Below are 18,638 nucleotides of genomic sequence, written 5' to 3'. Positions count from 1 at the left end.
TCTGCTTCAGATTCTGTGTCTCCCTCTTTCTCTCTCTGCCCCTCCCCAACTTGTGCTCTCCCTTTCTCTCAAAAATAAACAAATAGACATTAAAAAAAAAAAGTCAGATGCTCAACCAACTGAGCCATCCAGGTGTGTCCCCAAAATGTTTTTTTTTTTTCCCCAAATTGATAATCTATAATGGGCCAGGCACTGTGCCTGGGAGCCCTGGATACAGAGGTGAAAAGATACAGATCCTACCCTTCAGAATTCCCTGATATGAGCAGAAGAGCGTCAAGGCAATGACAGCTTGGTGTGAGAAGAACTGTAATGCACATGCTTAGCCGGTGCCTAGGATGTTTAGAAGTAGAACTGCCTAAGTCTGCCTGTCGAAGGGGGCTGTGGGGGTGGGTCAGATCAAGCCACCTCGAAGCCATGCTGTGTATGTGTATAGCTGTGTGTGCTCTGTGTGCCTGCAAGGGTGAGCGAGGGTCGTTGTGGGGATCAGAGGCAGCCAGTTGAAGACCTAAAAGCACGCGAGGCCATGGCATTGAGGGGTGCCCAGGAGCATTTCAGAAGCACAGAACTCTGGGGGCGAAAGAGAAGTGGCAGGAGGAGGCTGGACCCAGAGCTGGCTGGAGCCCGCCAGGCCAAGGGGTTTGCATTTTATATTGTGGATATTGAGAGCAGGTGATGGTTTTGAACAAGGAAGCAATTCGTATTTATATCCCTCAAGCAGATGTTACTGAGGGGAGCACAGTGTGCCAGGCCTGCTGTTAACTCTGGCAGCTCTCTAGAATGTGCCCCGGAAGGAAGGGAGACCCAAGACTGGAACACCAGTGCGGTGCTTAATCACCAGAGGGTCTTTTTGAAAAGCTGTAGATTAGTGGGCCTTACCTGGAGCCCGCATGAAATTCGTGATAAGGCCCATGACCGCCCTGGAGGCCCCAGCCCTCGGGAGTCTCATGCCGGCGGCTACAGATGAGGCAGGACAGGAAGGGACCTTGATGCTCTTGGGCTGTCGGCACCTTGAGGGAAGAGTCTCGATTTTTCTCCCCAGGAATAAATCCAGACTTTGTGGGGCTTGGAGTTGATACAATCTGGGGGGCTTCCTTCAGAAAACAAAATAGCCGTTAGGTACAGGGCCTAGAAGGGGTCTGGTGCGAGAGAGGGGCCTAGCCTGCCTGTTTCTCCCCCGTGGTCTAGTAGTGTGTGCACGAGGGTGGAGCCCTTCGATGCTGCATGCTCTGCGGTAATGCAAGTGGCCGGGAATTGGATTAGAAATTAGTCCGTGGGGACGCCCGGGTGGCTCAGTCGAAGTGTCCGAAGTAAGACACGATCTTATGGATCGGGAGTCCGAGCCCTACATCGGGCTCTCTGCTGTCTGCGCGGAGCCTGCTTTGGATCCTCTGTCCCCCTCTCTGCCCCTTCTCCGCGCTTTCTCTCTCTCTCAAAAAAAGAAAAAACAAAAAAGAAATCAGTACATGAAGCAAAAATTCTGTCACAGGAATCCTATAATTGCTCCATCATTTTCTGAGGAATTTTATTTTAGGGAATACAATTTTTCTTGATTTATCTCTACTGAAGATACGAATTTAAAAAAATTTTTTTTAAAGTTTATTAATTTTTGAGAGACAGAGACAGAGTGCAAGCAGGGGAGGGACAGAGAGAGAGGGAGACACAGAATTGGAAACAGGCTCCAGGCTCCGAGCTGTCAGCACAGAGCCTGACTCAGGGCTCGAACTCAAGAGCTGTGAGATCATGACCTGAGCCAAAGTCAGACGCTTAACCGCCTGAGCCACCCAGGTGCCCCTGAAGATACTAATTTTAGTAAGATTTTGAGCCAGGGGAATAAGAAGAAAAGATACTTTTTTTTTTTTTTAAGTTTATTTATTTTGAGACAGAGAGTGAAAATCCCAAGCAGGCTCTGCGCGGTCAGCACTGAGCCCAACGTGTGGCTCAGGGCTCGAACTAATGAACCGTGAGTGAGATCATGGCCTGAGCAGAAACTGAGAGCTGGATGCTTAGTCGACTGAGCCACCCAGGCGCCCCAAAAAGATGCCCTATAGCCAGATTCCTGGCTAAAGATTTTTGCTTTCCTGGAATCTGCCAAGAATTTTGTTCTCCAATAACTTGTCAAAGTGAACCTAAGGCTAATGTGAGCCTAATCTCATCCTCCTAGGCAATTTGAGTAGGTGGAGTTTTATTTTTTTTAATTAAAAAAAATGTTAAGTGACCTTGTGTTCTCTGTTTTTTTAAAATTTTTTTTTTTAACGTTTATTTATTTTTGGGACAGAGAGAGACAGAGCATGAACGAGGGAGGGGCAGAGAGAGAGGGAGACACAGAATCGGAAACAGGCTCCAGGCTCTGAGCCATCAGCCCAGAGCCTGATGCGGGGCTCGAACTCACGGACCGCGAGATCGTGACCTGGTTGAAGTCGGACGCTTAACCGACTGCGCCACCCAGGCGCCCCTGTTCTCTGTTTTATTCCTGCATGGTGATGGGCTTTCTGACATAATACCTAAGGCAGAATACTCCTTTTTTTTTCTTTATTTTTAAATGTTTATTTATATTTGAAAGAGAGACACAGTGCAAGCAGGGGAGGTGCAGAGAGAGGGAGACACGGAATCTGAAGCAGGCTCCAGGCTCTGAGCTGTCAGCACAGAGCCTGTGACGCAGGGCTCGAACCCACAGACCACAAGATCATGACCTGAGCCAGAGTTGGACGCTTAACCGAGTGAGCCACCCAGGCACCCCAGGCAGAATACTCTTCTTTTTCTAGAAAAGTCCTCTGATGGTACACATTTTAAAAAATCCTTGGTATAAAATGATGCTAATGTTGCCGGTTTATTCTTCCTGAAATTAGGAAGCCCAATAATTAAGGGCCTGATGCATTAACCTGTCTACCTGGTGCAGTTGTACAACCATAACCTTTCAATTAGTGGGACTGTATGAAATATTAATGATAATATTCATAAATATTTAATAGAGCAACTAATAATAAAAAAATAGCAAATCTAAGCATGGTGCAAAAAGTCAGGCCATTATTTATCGCAAAAATCCAGAGCAATAGTAGAATGCATTGTGCAACATTTACTCTTTGTGACCCGAAAAGTACTTTGTACTTTTTTCTACGTAACTCTGAATAGTAAGCACATTTTCAAAGGTGGCGTTTCTTGGGCCAGTGCAGTGCGTGAGGGTTCTGGGAAGGCAGAGCAGTGGAATTTAAAAAGAGGACAATTGACTAATGCTTCTTATCTGTGTGGTTGGCCATTGCAGGGGTCAGTGTTTCCCGAACTTTGCTCACTATTCTGGTGAACAGGACTTGACTTTTTTTTTTTTTCCCCGGAATATGTTGTTCATATCCTTTCTCACTCCGCAGTATGGAAGGACTGGGGAGAGCCTGCCAGAGATTTGGTGTGTTCCCTGTCACTGTCACTCTGTCACTTCTGTTCTTCCAGAAGCTTCCAGAGAGGTGGTAGGTCTTGAAGCCAGGCGGCTGTGGTTGGGTCCTGACCCTCATCACTCCCTGGCTGTGTGGACTGGGGGCTCTCAGTACGCTCTCCTTTGCAGCTGCTGGAAAATAAAGTTTTTGCAAACCATCATCCCCCACATTTTCATTCCCCCAAATCTGATTTGGGACGAGTTGGGATTTTATCTGGGGGCTTAGCTTAGAAGTCTCCATCCTGGAATAAGAACGTCCTCTGCCTGGCTTCAGGCATTCCTGAAGTAGCAATGATAAGAACACCATATAAAACAGGAACAAAACAACAGTAACCACAACACTCACAATTGTCATGTGTGTATTAAGTCACAGGCACTATGCTGGAGGTTCACATGTGGTAATCTGGTTTTTTTGTTTGTTTCAAGTTTATTTATTTTGAGAGAGAGAGAGAGAGAGAGAGAATCCCAAGCAGTTTCCAGGCTCTGAGCCGTCAGCACAGAGCCCAGCTTGGGGCTCGAACTCACGAATGGTGAGATCATGACCTGAGCCGAAGTTGGCCGCCCAACCTACTGAGCCAGCCCAAGAGCATGTGACTCTTTTTTTTTTTTTTTTTTTTTTTTTATTTTTGGGACAGAGAGAGACAGAGCATGAATGGGGGAGGGGCAGAGAGAGAGGGAGACACAGAATCGGAAACAGGCTCCAGGCTCTGAGCCATCAGCCCAGAGCCTGATGCGGGGCTCGAACTCACAGACCGCGAGATCGTGACCTGGCTGAAGTCGGACGCTTAACCGACTGTGCCACCCAGGCGCCCCAAGAGCATGTGACTTTTGATCTCGGGGTTGTGAGTTCAAGTCCCACATTGGGTATGAAGCCTACTTAAAAAAAATGGTTTTGCAAAAATTTTGTTTAAGTTATATCCGGGGTGTGCATGCATGTGTGTGTGTGTATGTGTGTGTGAAAGAACATTAAGAAACAGTGTGAAATGTGATTTTTATTTTATTTATTTTAATGTAATTTAAAAAAAAATTTTTTTTTCAATGTTTTTATTTATTTTGGGGACAGAGAGAGACAGAGCATGAACGGGGGAGGGGCAGAGAGAGAGGGAGACACAGAATTGGAAACAGGCTCCAGGCTCCGAGCCATCAGCCCAGAGCCCGACGTGGGGCTCGAACTCACGAACCACAAGATCGTGACCTGGCTGAAGTCGGACGCTTAACCGACTGCACCACCCAGGCGCCCCTTAATGTAATTTTTTTAAAAACACTTTTATTTTTCTTTCTTTAAAAATTTTTTTTTAAATTACATTTATTTTTGAGAGATGGAGTGAGACAGAGCGTGAGTAGGGGAGGGGCAGAGAGAGAGAGAGGGAGACACAGAATCCAAGGCAGGCTCCAGGCCCCGAGCTGCCAGCACAGAGCCTGACTCGGGGCTCGAACCTACAAACCGTGAGATCATGACCTGAGCCGAAGTCGGACACCCAACCGACTGAGCCACCCAGGTGCCCCTATTTTTATTTCTTAAATATTTATTTATTTTAAAGGAGAGAGAGCACACACATGCACTAGTGGGGGAGGGGCAGAGAGAGAGAGGGAGACAGAGAGAATCCCGAGCAGGCCCCACAGCACTGCCAGCCCGGAGCCCGACGTGGGGCTGGAACTCACGAACCGGGAGATCACAGTCTGAGCCGAAATCAAGAGTTGGACGCTTTACCAACTGAGCCACCCAGGCACCCCAAGACTTTTTTTTTTTTTAGAGCAGTTATAGGTTAACAATAAAATTGAGAGGAAATTGTGAAGGTTTCCCATAGACTCCCTGCCCCCACATATGCACAGCCCCCTTCATTAGCAAAGTTGCTCACCAGAATGATACATTTTTTTTTTTTTTACTAAGGATGGACCTACACTGACACATCATGGTCACACAAAGTCCACAGTTCACCTGAAGGTTCTCTCTTGCTGTGGTACATCCTGCGGGTCGGGACAAATGTATAATGACACCCCCAACACTGTAAAACTTGCAAGTGTTTTCACTGCCCTAAAAATCCTTTGTGTTCTGCCTGTTCACCTTCTCCCTGCCCCACCCCCACACCTCTGGCAACCACTGAGCTTTTTATAGTCTCTGCAGTTTTGCCTTTTCTCCAGTGTCCCATGTTTGGAATCCTACAGTATGTAGATTTCTCATATTGGCTTGTTTTGCTTGGTGATACGCATTTAAGATTCCTCCGTGTCTTTTCATGGTTTAATAGCTCATTTCTTTTTAGCGCTGAATAATTTTCTGTTGTCGGAACGTACCGCAGTGTAACGTATCCATTCACCTACTGAAGGATATCTTGGTTCCTTCCGAGTTTCGGCAGTTATAAGATGTCATGTTTCACGTTGGTTCAGGGTGAACAATGTTCGGTAGTCATCGAAGAAGGTAGTGTTTTCACCTCTCTCTTTTTTTTTTTTTTTAAACTTTAACTTTTATTTATTTTTGAGACAGAGAGAGACAGAGCATGAACGGGGGAGGGTCAGAGAGAGAGGGAGACACAGAATCTGAAACAGGCTCCAGGCTCTGAGCTGTCAGCACAGAGCCCGACGAGGGGCTTGAACTCACGGACTGTGAGATCATGACCTGAGCCGAAGTCGGCCGCTTAACCGACTGAGCCACCCAGGCGCCCCTTCACCTCTCTTATGGAGCTGTGGAAGCTGATACTCGGAGAAGTTGAGTTACTTTCCTCACGTCGCCTAACTGGCCTGTGGCCGGTGACGATTTGTGCTGTGGCATAATGTTCTTTGGCAGAAAGAAGTTAAGCCCAAATCTCATGTTCATGGACTTTGCTAGAAGCAAGCTGAAAGCCCCAAACAGTCATTTTTCTTTCTTTCTGAATGAAAAGCACCAAGACGAGGCGTGAGGAATGTGGGTGAGGATTCAGGGGCCACACTCAGCCCCCCCTTAGGCGATTCCTGCTTGCCTTTCAAGTGAGGGGACCCATGCCCTCGTCTGGGCTGCTTTCCTGACCTGCCCATTTTGTTAGGAGCCTCAAGCAAGGCCCTTGCACAAGCCTGTCCTTATTTACAAAAGCCAAAATGATGAAAAGGGAGACAGGACTCCTGGGTAGGGGGCAGAGTAACCCACGTTTTTAAAGGATTTGCTAGTGGAGTCGGTACCTTTACTTAAGGAGAGCTCCTTATGCATTTGCGTTTTTGTTTACATCTCAGTAACTTGAGGCATTTACTCTAGAGACGTTTAGGGTCCGGAAAAGGGGGAGCTGAAGAATGGAAAGCAAAGTCCTAGGGCTTCAGCTCCTTTCCGGTCACCACGAAATGAGAATACCTCTGTGGGATTCCGCATGGCCCCACGCTGCTTCGTCCTCCCCCGCACCCACCGGGCAAATGAAACACCCCCTGGGAAGCCCATGGCCGGGAAGATGAGCGGATGTTGGCTAAGAAGGAATGTGTTGAGGTCTTCCTGGGCAGCTGTTTCCAAACTGGCTACACATCACATTGGAGGGGTTTACACAGGCCTGATGCTGGGTCCCTGGGGCGGCCTGGGCAGAGGAGCCTGTAAGGCCCCCCTGATGATTGCAGCGTGCAGAGCCCCTGGCCTGGGGTCTTCCTGGGAGCAAGGTAATTACAGGAGCTGCAAGTGGATGTGGAGACCAGAGGGGCCACTCTGTGAGCTTGACCTTACTCCTCTCTGAGCACTCTTTTCTGATTTTATTAAGAGGTTTTTTTTTAACGTGTGTTTATGTTTGAGAGAGAGAGAGCATGAGCGGGGGAGGGGCAGAGAGAAAGAGAGACACAGAATCCGAAGCAGGCTCCGGGCTCTGAGCTGTCGGCACAGAGCCTGACGTGGGGCTCGAACCCACAAACCGCGAGATCATGACCTGAGCTGAAGTCGGACGCTTAACTGACTGGGCCACCCAGACGCCCCTGTTTTCTGATTTTAAAGTTGACAGATTTTGCTAACGGATTTTAAAGGTTCTTTGCAGCCCTAATGTTGTATAATTTCTTTTGTCTTTTTCTTCTGTTAGGCTGTGTGTGTGTGTGTGTGTGTGTGTGTGAGAGAGAGAGAGAGAGAGAGAGAGAGAGAGATCAGTAAAGGCACTTTATCACAAATCTCTCTCAAACCTCTCCAAGATGACCTCTTTCTTGGCTTTTTTTTTTTAAACACTTCCTTTGTACATTCTACGTTCCATTTTTTTTTTTTTATAAGTGAGCACGTTTAATCTTTCTAACAATCACATGAGGTTGGTTTCTCAAGATCTCCTTCACTGTCTTTTTCTTACTTATCCCTGGTCCTGAATGAGCAAACCTTTACACTGTTGAACTGAATTAGGGGCGGGGATCTGGCTACCGAATCGTGCTTAACATATTTTACCTGTGCCTGAAGATATGTTAACTTTTCAGATCACGAAGGAAATAAAAGCCTTCAATGACAAAAGTACGTGGGTATTCCCTTTGAGCAGGTATGATCCCACAAACATACCCATTTGTGCATCACAGGTAAGGTACTTATCATAAAATGGAAGTCTACTTACCATACAGGGTTACGTTGGTTTCAGGTGTACAAAATCGTGGTCCAGCAATTCTGCGTTTTAGTGCTCACCACGATCAGGGTAGTCACAGTGCAACGTTATTTCTGTATTATTAACTGTATTCCCTACGTTGTACTGTTCACTCCTGTGACTGAATTATTTCGTAACTGGAAGTTTGTATCTCTTAATCCCCTTTACTTCTTTCACCCATCCCCTCCCGAACCGTGAGATCATGACATGAGCCGAAGTCAGATGCTTCATTGACTGAGCCACCGAGGAGTCCCTATTTTTTTTTTTTTTATATTCCACATGGGTGAAATCGTATGTATTTGTCTTTCTCTGTCTGACTTATCTCACTTAGCTTAATACCCTCTAGGTCCGTCCATGTTGTGGTAAATGGCAAGATCTTTTTTGTGGCTGAGTAATATTCCATTGTAAACGTATACTACCTCTTTTGTGACCATTCATGTATTGATGGACACTTGGGCTGCTTCCGGATCTTGGCTACTGTAAATAATGCCGCGATGAACATAGGGGTGCATGTATCTTTTTGAATCAGTGTTTTCATATTCTCTGGGTAAATACCCAGTATTGGAATTATTGGATCATATGGTAGTTCTGTTTTTAATTTTTTTATTATTACTTTAATTAAAATTTTTAAAAATGCTTATTTTTTAATCTTTATTTATTTTTTTTTTTTTGAGAGAGAGACAAGGGTATGAGCAGGGGAGGAGCAGAGAAAGAGGGAGACACAGAATTCGAAGCAGGTTCTAGGCCCCAAGCTGTCAGCACAGAGCCCGACGCGAGGCTCCAACTCACAAACCATGAGATCGTGACCTGAGCCGAAGTCAGACATTCAACTGACTGAGCCACCCGGGCGCCCCATGTTTATTTTTTGAGAGAAAGAGAGAGAGAGAGAGAGTGAGCAGGGGAGGGGCAGAGAGAGAGGGAGACACAGAATCCAAAGCAGGCTCCAGGCTCCGAGCTGTCAGCACAGAGCCTGACGCGGGGCTCGAACCCACGAACCTCGAGATCTTGACCCTGGCCGAAGTTGGACGCTCAACCGACTGAACCACCCAGGCACCCCTTCTAGTTTTAATTTTTTAAGGAACCTCCACACTGCTTTCCACAGTGTCTGCACCAGTTTGCGTTCCCTCCAACAGTGCACGGGGGTTCCTCTTTCTCCGTGTCCTCGAAGAGTGGCCATTTGCTTTAAAAGCTACCCTAGAGAATAGCCCACAAATACAGATGCTGAGGTAGTGATGATGGAAGAATAGTGGAGGTAGGAGTCATCGGGGGACTCCCCCCTCCCCACTCATCCCTCTCTCTCGTCTGCTGGAGGATTGTGATTCTCAGTGTGGGCCGTGGGTGCTGAAGAGCAGTTCAAAGCCCCCAGGCTGCTGCCTTTGGGAATGGAACCGGTGGCTGCTTCTCCCCAACTCTGCTATTGGTGGGTGTGGGGCCCCTTAGCATCCGTCAGGAGCTGAGCCTGAGGGGAGACTGGGGTCTCTCACTCCACGAGGCACTGGAAACCTCGTGGTTCTCACCTCCCTGAGAGGAGCCTGGGACAGGTTCAGCCGCATCAGCCCCGAAGAGTATCCAACCCAGTGCACGCACCTCAGAGATGCACAAACAGCCAGGATTCAGGGTCTCCCCTCTCCACTTTCGTAGCTTGTGGCTGCCGTTGCTTCCGTTCGGCGGCCTCCAGGGAATGGAGGCTAGCTTGGCAGAAAGGCTGAGGCTTCCGTCCTGCCCTTCTGCCTGGATTTTCCCAAACAACGAATTCCTCCTGGCACATTTATTATGCATGGAGGTTTACAGGAGTGTGTCTCCTTTGATTCTGTAGGAACATACACCAGCCAGCGTGTAACAGGAGGAGACTTACACTTTCAGGATAAAACGCACTGCGTCTCCACCCAGTGTTCTCCAGCATACACGAGAAAGCCTCGGAGAGAATCTGGAACCCGGGCTGCAGAGATGGGGAAAGCTTTTCTTTTTTAAAAAAAATTTTTTTTTCAACGTTTATTTATTTTTGGGACAGAGAGAGACAGAGCATGAATGGGGGAGGGGCAGAGAGAGAGGGAGACACAGAATCGGAAACAGGCTCCAGGCTCCGAGCCATCAGCCCAGAGCCTGACGCGGGGCTCGAACTCACGGACTGCGAGATCGTGACCTGGCTGAAGTCAGACGCTTAACCGACTGCGCCACCCAGGCGCCCCTAGGGGAAAGCTTTTCAATGATTCAATTCAAGAATCTTTTTCAGATAAAGTTAAATTTTTTTTTTTTTTTTGGCACAAAGGTAATTTCTTAAGTGTGGCTTACTCTGGGGACGCCTGGGTGGCTCAGTCGATTAAGTGTCTGACATAAGCCCAGGTCATGATCTCACAGTTTGTGGGTTCAGGCCCCGCGTCGGGCTCTGTGCTGACAGCTCGGAGCCTGGAGCCTGCTTCGGATCCTGTGTCTCCCTCTCTCTCTGCCCCTCCCCTGCTCGCGCTCTGTCTCTCTCTCTCTCTCAAAAATAAATAAACATTAAAAAAAATTAAAAAAAAAAGAACCACTTCCTCTGTGGTTCTGTATTAGTGTATCTTTGAACTCTGCAATGACTCACTTAGCCATTTCTTTGTGATTGAGCCTGTAGGTGGTTTTCCATTTCCCCTTACATAATTAATAAGCAGCTTTGTAAAACAGTCTTTGTCTACATTTCTCAACTGATTCTTAAGAAATGCTGACTCAGAATTTTATTTATTTGTTAAAAATACCGTTTAATGTTTATTTTTGAGAGAGAGCAAGTAGGGGAGGAACAGACAGAGGGAGACACAGAATCCGAAGCAGGCTCCAGGCTCCGAGCTGTCAGCACAGAGCCCGACAAGGGGTTGGAACTCACGAACCCTGAGATCGTGACCTCAGTTGAAGTTGGACACTTAACTGACTGAGCCACCCGGGCACCCTTAAGTCAGAACTTTCAAGGCTTTCCGTATATATTGCCAAATTGCTTTGCAGAAGCATACCGATCATACCGATTTATGTTCCCACAAGCTGAGCAGAAGAGCGCCTTTTTTCTTATGCCCCTGCCAGCATCGATGCCTGTAATCCTTACTAAGTCTGCTAAGTGAAAAGTCGCATCTCATGTAAATTGCTAATTCCTAGTGTATGGCATCTTGTGTTAGTCGGTGAAGGAAGTTTGGCTGTGACGCGAAGTTTTACTTCAGCTAAGGAAACTTGTTCCCTGCAAGTTAACACATTGGCCTAGATTCTGGAACACTCATGCTTGCAACAGACGTTTATCGAGGGTTTACTGGGTGCTCGTCTCTGAGATAGATGCTGAAATTACAGAAATGAAGTCACTGTGTCTGACTGCAGGGGTCTCAGGACGAAGCAGGATCAAGGGCTCAGTAGCTGGATGGTTGAGGTACAGATAAGGGCTGAGATGTGTAACCACACTCGAGGGAGCCCAGAGAAAGGGACACTCCGTGCGTGGTGTGTGTGTGTGTGTGTGTGTGTGTGTGTGTGTGTGTGTGTATGTGTAGGAAGAATGCCACAGGGTTTCTTTTAAAAAAAAATTTTTTTTAGGGGCGCCTGGGTGGCGCAGTCGGTTAAGCTTCCGACTTCAGCCAGGTCACGATCTCGCGGTCCGGGAGTTCGAGCCCCGCGTCGGGCTCTGGGCTGATGGCTCAGAGCCTGGAGCCTGTTTCCGATTCTGTGTCTCCCTCTCTCTCTGCCCCTCCCCCGTTCATGCTCTGTCTCTCTCTGTCCCAAAAATAAATAAACGTTGAAAAAAAAAATTAAAAAAAAAATTTTTTTTAATGCTTATTTATTTATTAAAAAAATTTTTTTAATGTTTTTATTTATTTTTGAGATAGAGACAGAGCATGAGCAGGGGAGGGGCAGAGAGAGAGACACAGAATCTGAAACAGGCTCCGGGCTCTGAGCTGTCAGCACTGAGTCCAATGCAGGGCTCGAACTCACAGACCATTATAAGCTCATGACCTGAGGTGCCCCACTGCTTATTTATTTTTGAGAGAGAGAGAGAGAGAGAGAGAGAGAGAGAGAGAGAAGAGGGGAGGGGAGGGGAGGGGAGGGGAGGAGAGGAGAGGAGAGGAGAGGAGAAGAGAAGAGAAGAGAGACTGGGGGGGGGGGGGGGGAGGGTAGAGAAAGAGAGACACACACAGAATCCTAAGCAGGCTCCAGGCTCTGACCTGTCAGCACAAAGCCCGACACAGGGCTCAAACTCACAAACCATTAGATCATAACCTGAGACAAAGTCGCATGCTTAACCGACTGAGCCACCCAGGCACCCCTAATTTTATGCATTCTCAGTTCACACTAATTTTAATAAGGGGGTCTTATTATTTTCATCTAAGAAGTGAGTTACTAATTACATTTAAACTTGCTTAGTGTTTTTTTACTGTAAGTAACCCTTTGCACCCAAAATGCCAGCCATGATCAGATTAGGATGAGAGTGATGTTATTATATAAAGTTATTAATATTTTCATAGGTGATTAGAACTGGGGAGCCTCAGATAATTTCTGTGAATGCAGACAGTATGTTATTCTAAACTGGGTCCTACAGTTCTCTAAGAGTGAAAGAGCAAGATTGAATCTGTTTTATTAAGCTAGGAACCCCAACTGAACTGTTCAGACTTTCCTGCCTCATATCATAGTCATGAAGTAGAGTTTCCACAGATCTGTGGCTTAAAATATGAAATTCACCATCCCTTGTACGAAGGCATTGGAAGGGAGGTACTTGAGGGCAAGCAACCCGCTGGGAACCCATGGGCTCACATTCTTTGGGCCACAGCACCCTCGTGTGGCCAAGTGTGGCCAAATCCATCCTTTTGGGCTGCCCCCAGGCCAGGGTAGCACCGCGCCCATCACTTACCTGTGCAGAGGCCATATTACTGGTCACGCTCCTGGTGGGGGGTGGTGGTGGCAGGTAGGGGGGAGGGGAGGGGGGGTTGAGGGGGGGTCGGGGTCACATTCTGCCAGGTGAGCCACCTGTTCTGATTGTCTTGCAGTTTTGCTGTTCGCATAGGGCGCATAATAGGGTACAGAGATTCTGTTTGTTACCTGGTGATCCTTGCCTTTTACGAGGGCTGTGTAGTTCATCCGTCGACTGCTTGTTTGGAACACAGACTTTATTTTTTTTTATTTTTTTTTTAACGTTTTATTTATTTTTGAGACAGGGAGAGACAGAACATGAACAGGGGAGGGTCAGAGAGAGGGAGACACAGAATCTGAAACAGGCTCCAGGCTCTGAGCTGTCAGCACAGAGCCTGACGCGGGGCTCGAACTCACGGACTGCGAGATCATGACCTGAGCCGAAGTCGGCCGCTTAACCGACTGAGCCACCCAGGCGCCCCGGGAACACAGACTCTATTTCCTCACAGCACTGCTTTCATAAATGGTGGGTGGGAACCCAGGGCATCCACAGAGACCGCTTTACGTCAGCTGTGCTCGTATCCTGTAGGAGATTTGTGAGGTGGAAAGACCCCATTAGGTACTGGAGTGCCTTTCCTGTGTTTGCTAAGTCACCCTGCTAGGCCTGGGTGGTTAATGCACCCCTGCAAGAGCGCCAGAGCATGACTGGAACCTGGTTATCGGGGTGGAAGAGGAAACATTACGTGTTAGTCCCTCCCCACTGCTTTGCCCTGCCTCCAGCAGAAACTCTCATGTCCCCTGAGGGGGAGTAAAAGTAAAGGACCAGATGAGACGAAATGATGCCTCATTTCCTTACCTGGAGACTGACTTCTCACCAAATCCCTTGGACCTATGGCTTCCAAACCTCACTTGGGTTGAGAGCAGGAAACAAGTTCTCAAGGGACATTCTTATCGCATGTGATGCAATAACAGATGGCTCTCTGTTAGCAAGAGAGTCCTATGACATGCCCTCGTTATACGTGTGTGTGTGTGTGTGTGTGTGTGTGTGTGTGTGTGTGTGTGTGTATGAGTATATATATCTATGTATATATAATGTCATCTGTATGATCTCCATCTGTATGTATATACATGTACATATGTGTATGTGTAGACGGATGAATAGAGACAGAGATTGATTTACAAGCTGGGTGGTTAGAAGCCCTGCCCTCAGAATCTGAAGTTTTCAAACCTAGCTGGCTGTGACCCTGAGAACATTTTGCAATCTCTACAGGTCTGTGTTTCTTTGTGCAAAATGGGGATCATAATAGTTCCTTCTTTAAAGTTGTGAGGATTTACTAAAGCCCTGAGGCAGATGTCGGCACTACCCACTGTTCAAGGGCGGGAAAGCAAGGCAGGGCCCGTGACTGTGGACTCTGCCCACACTCCCCGCCCCCAGGGCAGGCTGCCTCTCCGTGGATGTGGAAGTGTTGAATGTGTGAATCTCATAACTGACTTCCCTTGGGTGATGTCCCACTTGTCAAAGAACCATCAGATTTTTTTAAATGTTTAATGTTTATTTATTTTTGAGAGAGAGAGAGAGAGAGGCAGAGGGGCAGAGAGGGGAGGGGCAGAGAGAGAGGGAGACACAGAATCCGAAACGGGCTCCAAGCTCTGAGCTGTCAGCACAGAGCCCGATGTGGGCTCGAACTCACAAACCGTGAGATCATGGCCTGAGCTGAAGTCGGATACTTAACCAACTGAGCCACCCAGGCGCCCCCAAAGAACCATCAGGTTTTAACTTGGCTTCCACTGTAGCTTAGCTATTAAGGACAAAGTGGGATTGTCTTGCAAGTTATACATTTCTCATTATATATCAATAAGTTGCCCTTCTAGTTCACTTATGAATCTCATGGCCAACTGCCCCCCAAATAAGGTCTGTTCTTGCCGTACTGATAGAGTCCGGTTTCTGAGACCGGGAGTGAGGAGCTGGATCCTGGACTCACCGATGTGCTGTGTTCCCTTGCGTCCCTTTGGGACATGTTTCTTGGTGTCTTGCTCGCTGCCTTCTTCTTGTTTCATAGTTGGTAGCAGCCAAAGAATAAACTGCTTTGAAGACTAATGAAATCACAAGATGACCTATCCTTTCCTCTTAGGATACCTGGGATGAGCTCCTCATTGGCAGCGTAGAGATGAAAAAGGTTTTGGCTTGCCCCAGGTAAGCGTTCTCTCGAGAGTCAACCTCTGGGGTGTGGCACGTTCATTGGCTTGTGGCTCTACCTAGCTCTTGGTTTTTGAATGACAGGTGCATTTTGACCACTGTAGACCCAGATACCGGAGTGATAGACAGGAAGGAGCCACTGGAAACCCTGAAGAGGTAAACAGCAATGTGTCCAATGTACTTTTAATATTATCCCCATCCTAGAATTACCTGTGGGTGTAGGTGCCCTGTGTGAGCACCTTTCACTCCACCTTCTGGTTGGTATGTGTCTGTTAGTGGAAGTTGCCTCCTCTTTTTTTTTTTTTTTTTTAACGTTTATTTATTTTTGAGACAGAGAGAGACAGAGCGTGAACAGGGGAGGGGCAGAGAGAGAGGGAGACACAGAATCTGAAACAGGCTCCAGGCTCTGAGCTGTTAGCACAGAGCCCGACACGGGGCTCGAACTCACAGACCGTGAGATCATGACCTGAGACGCTTAAACGACCGAGCCACCCAGGCGCCCCGTGCCTTCTCTTTTTTTATGGACTAATCTTCTAGTACTTTTGGCAATTTTTTTTTTAAGTTTATTTATTTATTTTGATAGAGCGCACAAGCAGGGGAAGGGCAGAAAGAGAGAGGGGGAGAGAGAATCCCAAGCAGGCTCCGCACTGTCAGGACACAGCCCGATTCGGGGCTCAATCTCACAAACCGTGAGATCATGACCTGAGCCGCTATCAAGTTTATATATTTATTTTGAGAGAGAGAAAGCCAGCAGGGGAGGGGTAAAGAGAGAGGGAGAGAGAGAATGCCAAGCAGGTTCCAAGCTGCCAGCACAGAGCCTGACGTGGGGTTTGAACTCACAAAACCGTGAGATCATGACCTGAGCAGAAACCAGAGTCAGACGCTTAACCGACTGAGCCACCCGGGTGCCCCTCTCACATCAATTTTTAATAACATTCAATATGTATTTCTAAATTAAGACCTCAAATACTGTAATTATTTTTGTTTATTAGACTCAACATCAAGGAATGTGAGACTAATTGAAGTTGTATAATGAAATATTAGAAATACTGGAACACAATGAGTTGTCAGTTTGTTTATTGAGGAACTTCTTTTATGGCAGGGTGTTTTGTTTTGATATTTAAGGAATTTGGGTTGACTTTAGTTATAAATGCAGAACGTGTTTTTAAAACTAAGTTAACAGTTTTTGGGGAGGTGTATTCTATTTTGTTTCCCTTTGGTCTCTTTTATTATTTGTTTTCAATGGGTTTAAGTTAGAAGAAGAGGTTAATGATAGACTCCCACTCTTTGGGGTCTATTATTCAAATATACAGTTGTTTTGTTTTTTGATTTTTGAGATTCAGTTAGTTTTCTTTAGATAGGGCTTTAAAAAAAAAAAACCTTTGCCAATAGTCAAGCCCCATGCCATTTTTTTTTTATTAAAAATTTTTTTAATGTTTATTTGTTTTTGAGAGAGAAAGAGAGTGAGTGGGGAAGGGGCAGAGAGAGAGAGAGGGAGACGCAGAATTGGAAGCAGGCTCCAGGCTCCAAGCCGTCAGCACAGAGCCCAATGTGGGGCTCGAACCTACGAACTGTGAGATCATGACCTGAGCCGAAGTCGGACGCTTAACCGACTGAGCCACCCAGCCACCCCGTTTATTTATTTTTTAATGTACTACTTATTTTGAGTTACACATATAAGTTTTTTCTTTTTGGCCTCAAGCTGAAGCCAGGGAAAAATTGGTTAGACTCTGAGACATCTGAGGATGCTTCTTGAAAAACCAGGATTATGTGCGGTTTGACTAATTGCCCCCAGACTTCTCTGTCCAAGGAGCAGAAAAGGCTTGCTGTTTATTTATAGGTCACCTGAGGATGAAAACCCGAATTCTGTTGAGAGCACTTAGATTCCTATTTCCCTTTTGTGCCTGACGGTGAATTTTTGCTTCTTTCAGCTACCGCCTGTGTGATCCTTCTGAGAAGCAGATCTACAAGTCGTCCCCACTTTTTGGGGTCTACTACTCAGTGGAGAAAGTCGGCAGCTTGAACGTTGGTGACCCCGTGTATCGGATGGTACCGTGACATGGTATGGTGAAGGGCTGGCTCTGCTGCCGGAACGCAGCGCCTCAAAGCCATGGCCACGTTCTCCAGTGTTGACATGTTTTTATGTTTTGCTGCTTTAACTCTTAGCAGAATGAGCGGTCTGGGTCCTGCTCTTGGGAGTTGGAAAAGTGCCTTTTCTTTTTCTTCCCTCAGCAATCTGATTTAGTCCAACTGGGCTTCTCTCACACTTCCCATTGGCTTATAAAATGCTGACGCAGGAGCCCCAGCAGAAGACAGGTAGATGTTCTCAGTTCATTGAGGAATAAGGAAATAAAGGTGAGCAGGTCACCAGAGTTCTGTATTGATTTTTTTTTTTCTGTCTCTGTTAGTGAAAGGAAGGGAAGTGCTTCATTATTCAATATCAACTTGGAGAAAAACATTGAATACTTTTTGTAAAATTTATTAAAAATTTTTTTTTAATTTATTTTTGAGAGAGGGAGAGATAGAGAGACGCAGAGTGCAAGTATGGGAGGGGCAGAGAGAGAGGGAGACACAAAGCCTGAAGCAGGCTCCAGGCTCTGAGCTGGCAGCACAGAGCCTGATGTGGGGCTTGAACTCACGAACTGTGAGATCATGACCTGAGCTGAAGTCAGACACTTAACCAACTGAGTCACCCAGCCCCTAAAAATTTATTTTTAAAATATGATTTAAAGTTTGAAAAGTATCAGTGCATCAAGGTGCCTGGATTCTGAATCGTGAGGCATAAAATCATGTTCTCACACTGATTTCATCAGGCCAAATAAAACCTTGATGCCTGGAGCATAATGCCTGACCCCCAAATTATAGAAATAAAGTCATTTGGAAGACTTTCTCAAATGACTCTTCTCAAAAAACCAAACTGAGTTTTGAAAGTTACCTCATGTATGAAACTCTTGACCATCCTTCTTTCTAATTCTGGCCTGACCTTCTCACCTTCTCGCTTGACAATCTTTTTTTTTTTTTAATGTTTATTTTTGATAGACAGAGCATGAGCAGGGGAGGGGCAGAGAGCGATGGAGACACAGAATCTGAAATAGGCCCCAGGCCCTGAGCTGTCAGCACAGAGCCTGATGCGGGGCTTGAACTTACGAACCATGAGATCGTGACCTGAGCTGAAGTCAGACCCTTAACCGACTGAGCCACCCAGGCGCCCCTCACTTGACAATCCTTGAGGACAATGTGGGGCAACAGTCCAGACAGTCTAGATCCAGCAGCGGGTAGACTTGGGTTCATGATCCTAGCAGCTCCATTTCCTAACTTGGTTGAGTTATTTAACCTCTTAGCCTTAGTACCCTTATCTGCAAAGTGGGAATACAGATAGTTCTCCCTAAAACAATCAAAGTGATTTTGAGGATTAATTTACATTAAGTTGCAGCACAGCAACAGAAATGTGGGGCATCTCAGGTGGGGGCAGCTAGCATGGGCCAGGAAGGGATTTACCCAGGGAAGAACAAAGGAGGTAGAAGTTTATTGAATACACAGCAAGGGAGCAGGGGCGAGATCCCAAAAGAGGGACTGTCTGCCACGAGGTGGTGGTGGTGGTGGTGGGGCTATGGTTATA

The 18,638-nt window shown here is 46.7% G+C and overlaps 1 protein-coding gene across 2 annotated transcripts in view; it reads left to right on the top strand.

Moving 5' to 3' along the window:
• Positions 1 to 18,638, top strand: part of MTARC2 (mitochondrial amidoxime reducing component 2) — a 40,785-nt gene that overhangs the window by 13,633 nt on the left and 8,514 nt on the right. Inside the window, exons 5-7 of one of the 2 annotated variants that reach the window (XM_086694420.1) lie at positions 14,955 to 15,016; positions 15,104 to 15,175; positions 16,951 to 17,081. In XM_086694420.1, coding sequence (XP_086550546.1) covers positions 14,955 to 15,016; positions 15,104 to 15,175; positions 16,951 to 17,077 — 261 coding nt within the window. In that variant the 3' untranslated portion in view covers positions 17,078 to 17,081. The remainder of the gene's footprint in view (positions 1 to 14,954; positions 15,017 to 15,103; positions 15,176 to 16,950; positions 17,082 to 18,638) is intronic. The other variant, XM_086694421.1, reaches the window with a different exon arrangement.

Source organism: Puma concolor, chromosome E4 (genome assembly GCF_028749965.1).
Source record: "Puma concolor isolate L17-30 chromosome E4, mPumCon1.1.hap2, whole genome shotgun sequence".
Lineage (NCBI taxonomy): Eukaryota > Metazoa > Chordata > Mammalia > Carnivora > Felidae > Puma > Puma concolor.
Note: the sequence above shows the minus strand (reverse complement) of the source record. Positions and strands in the feature narration are given on the sequence as shown.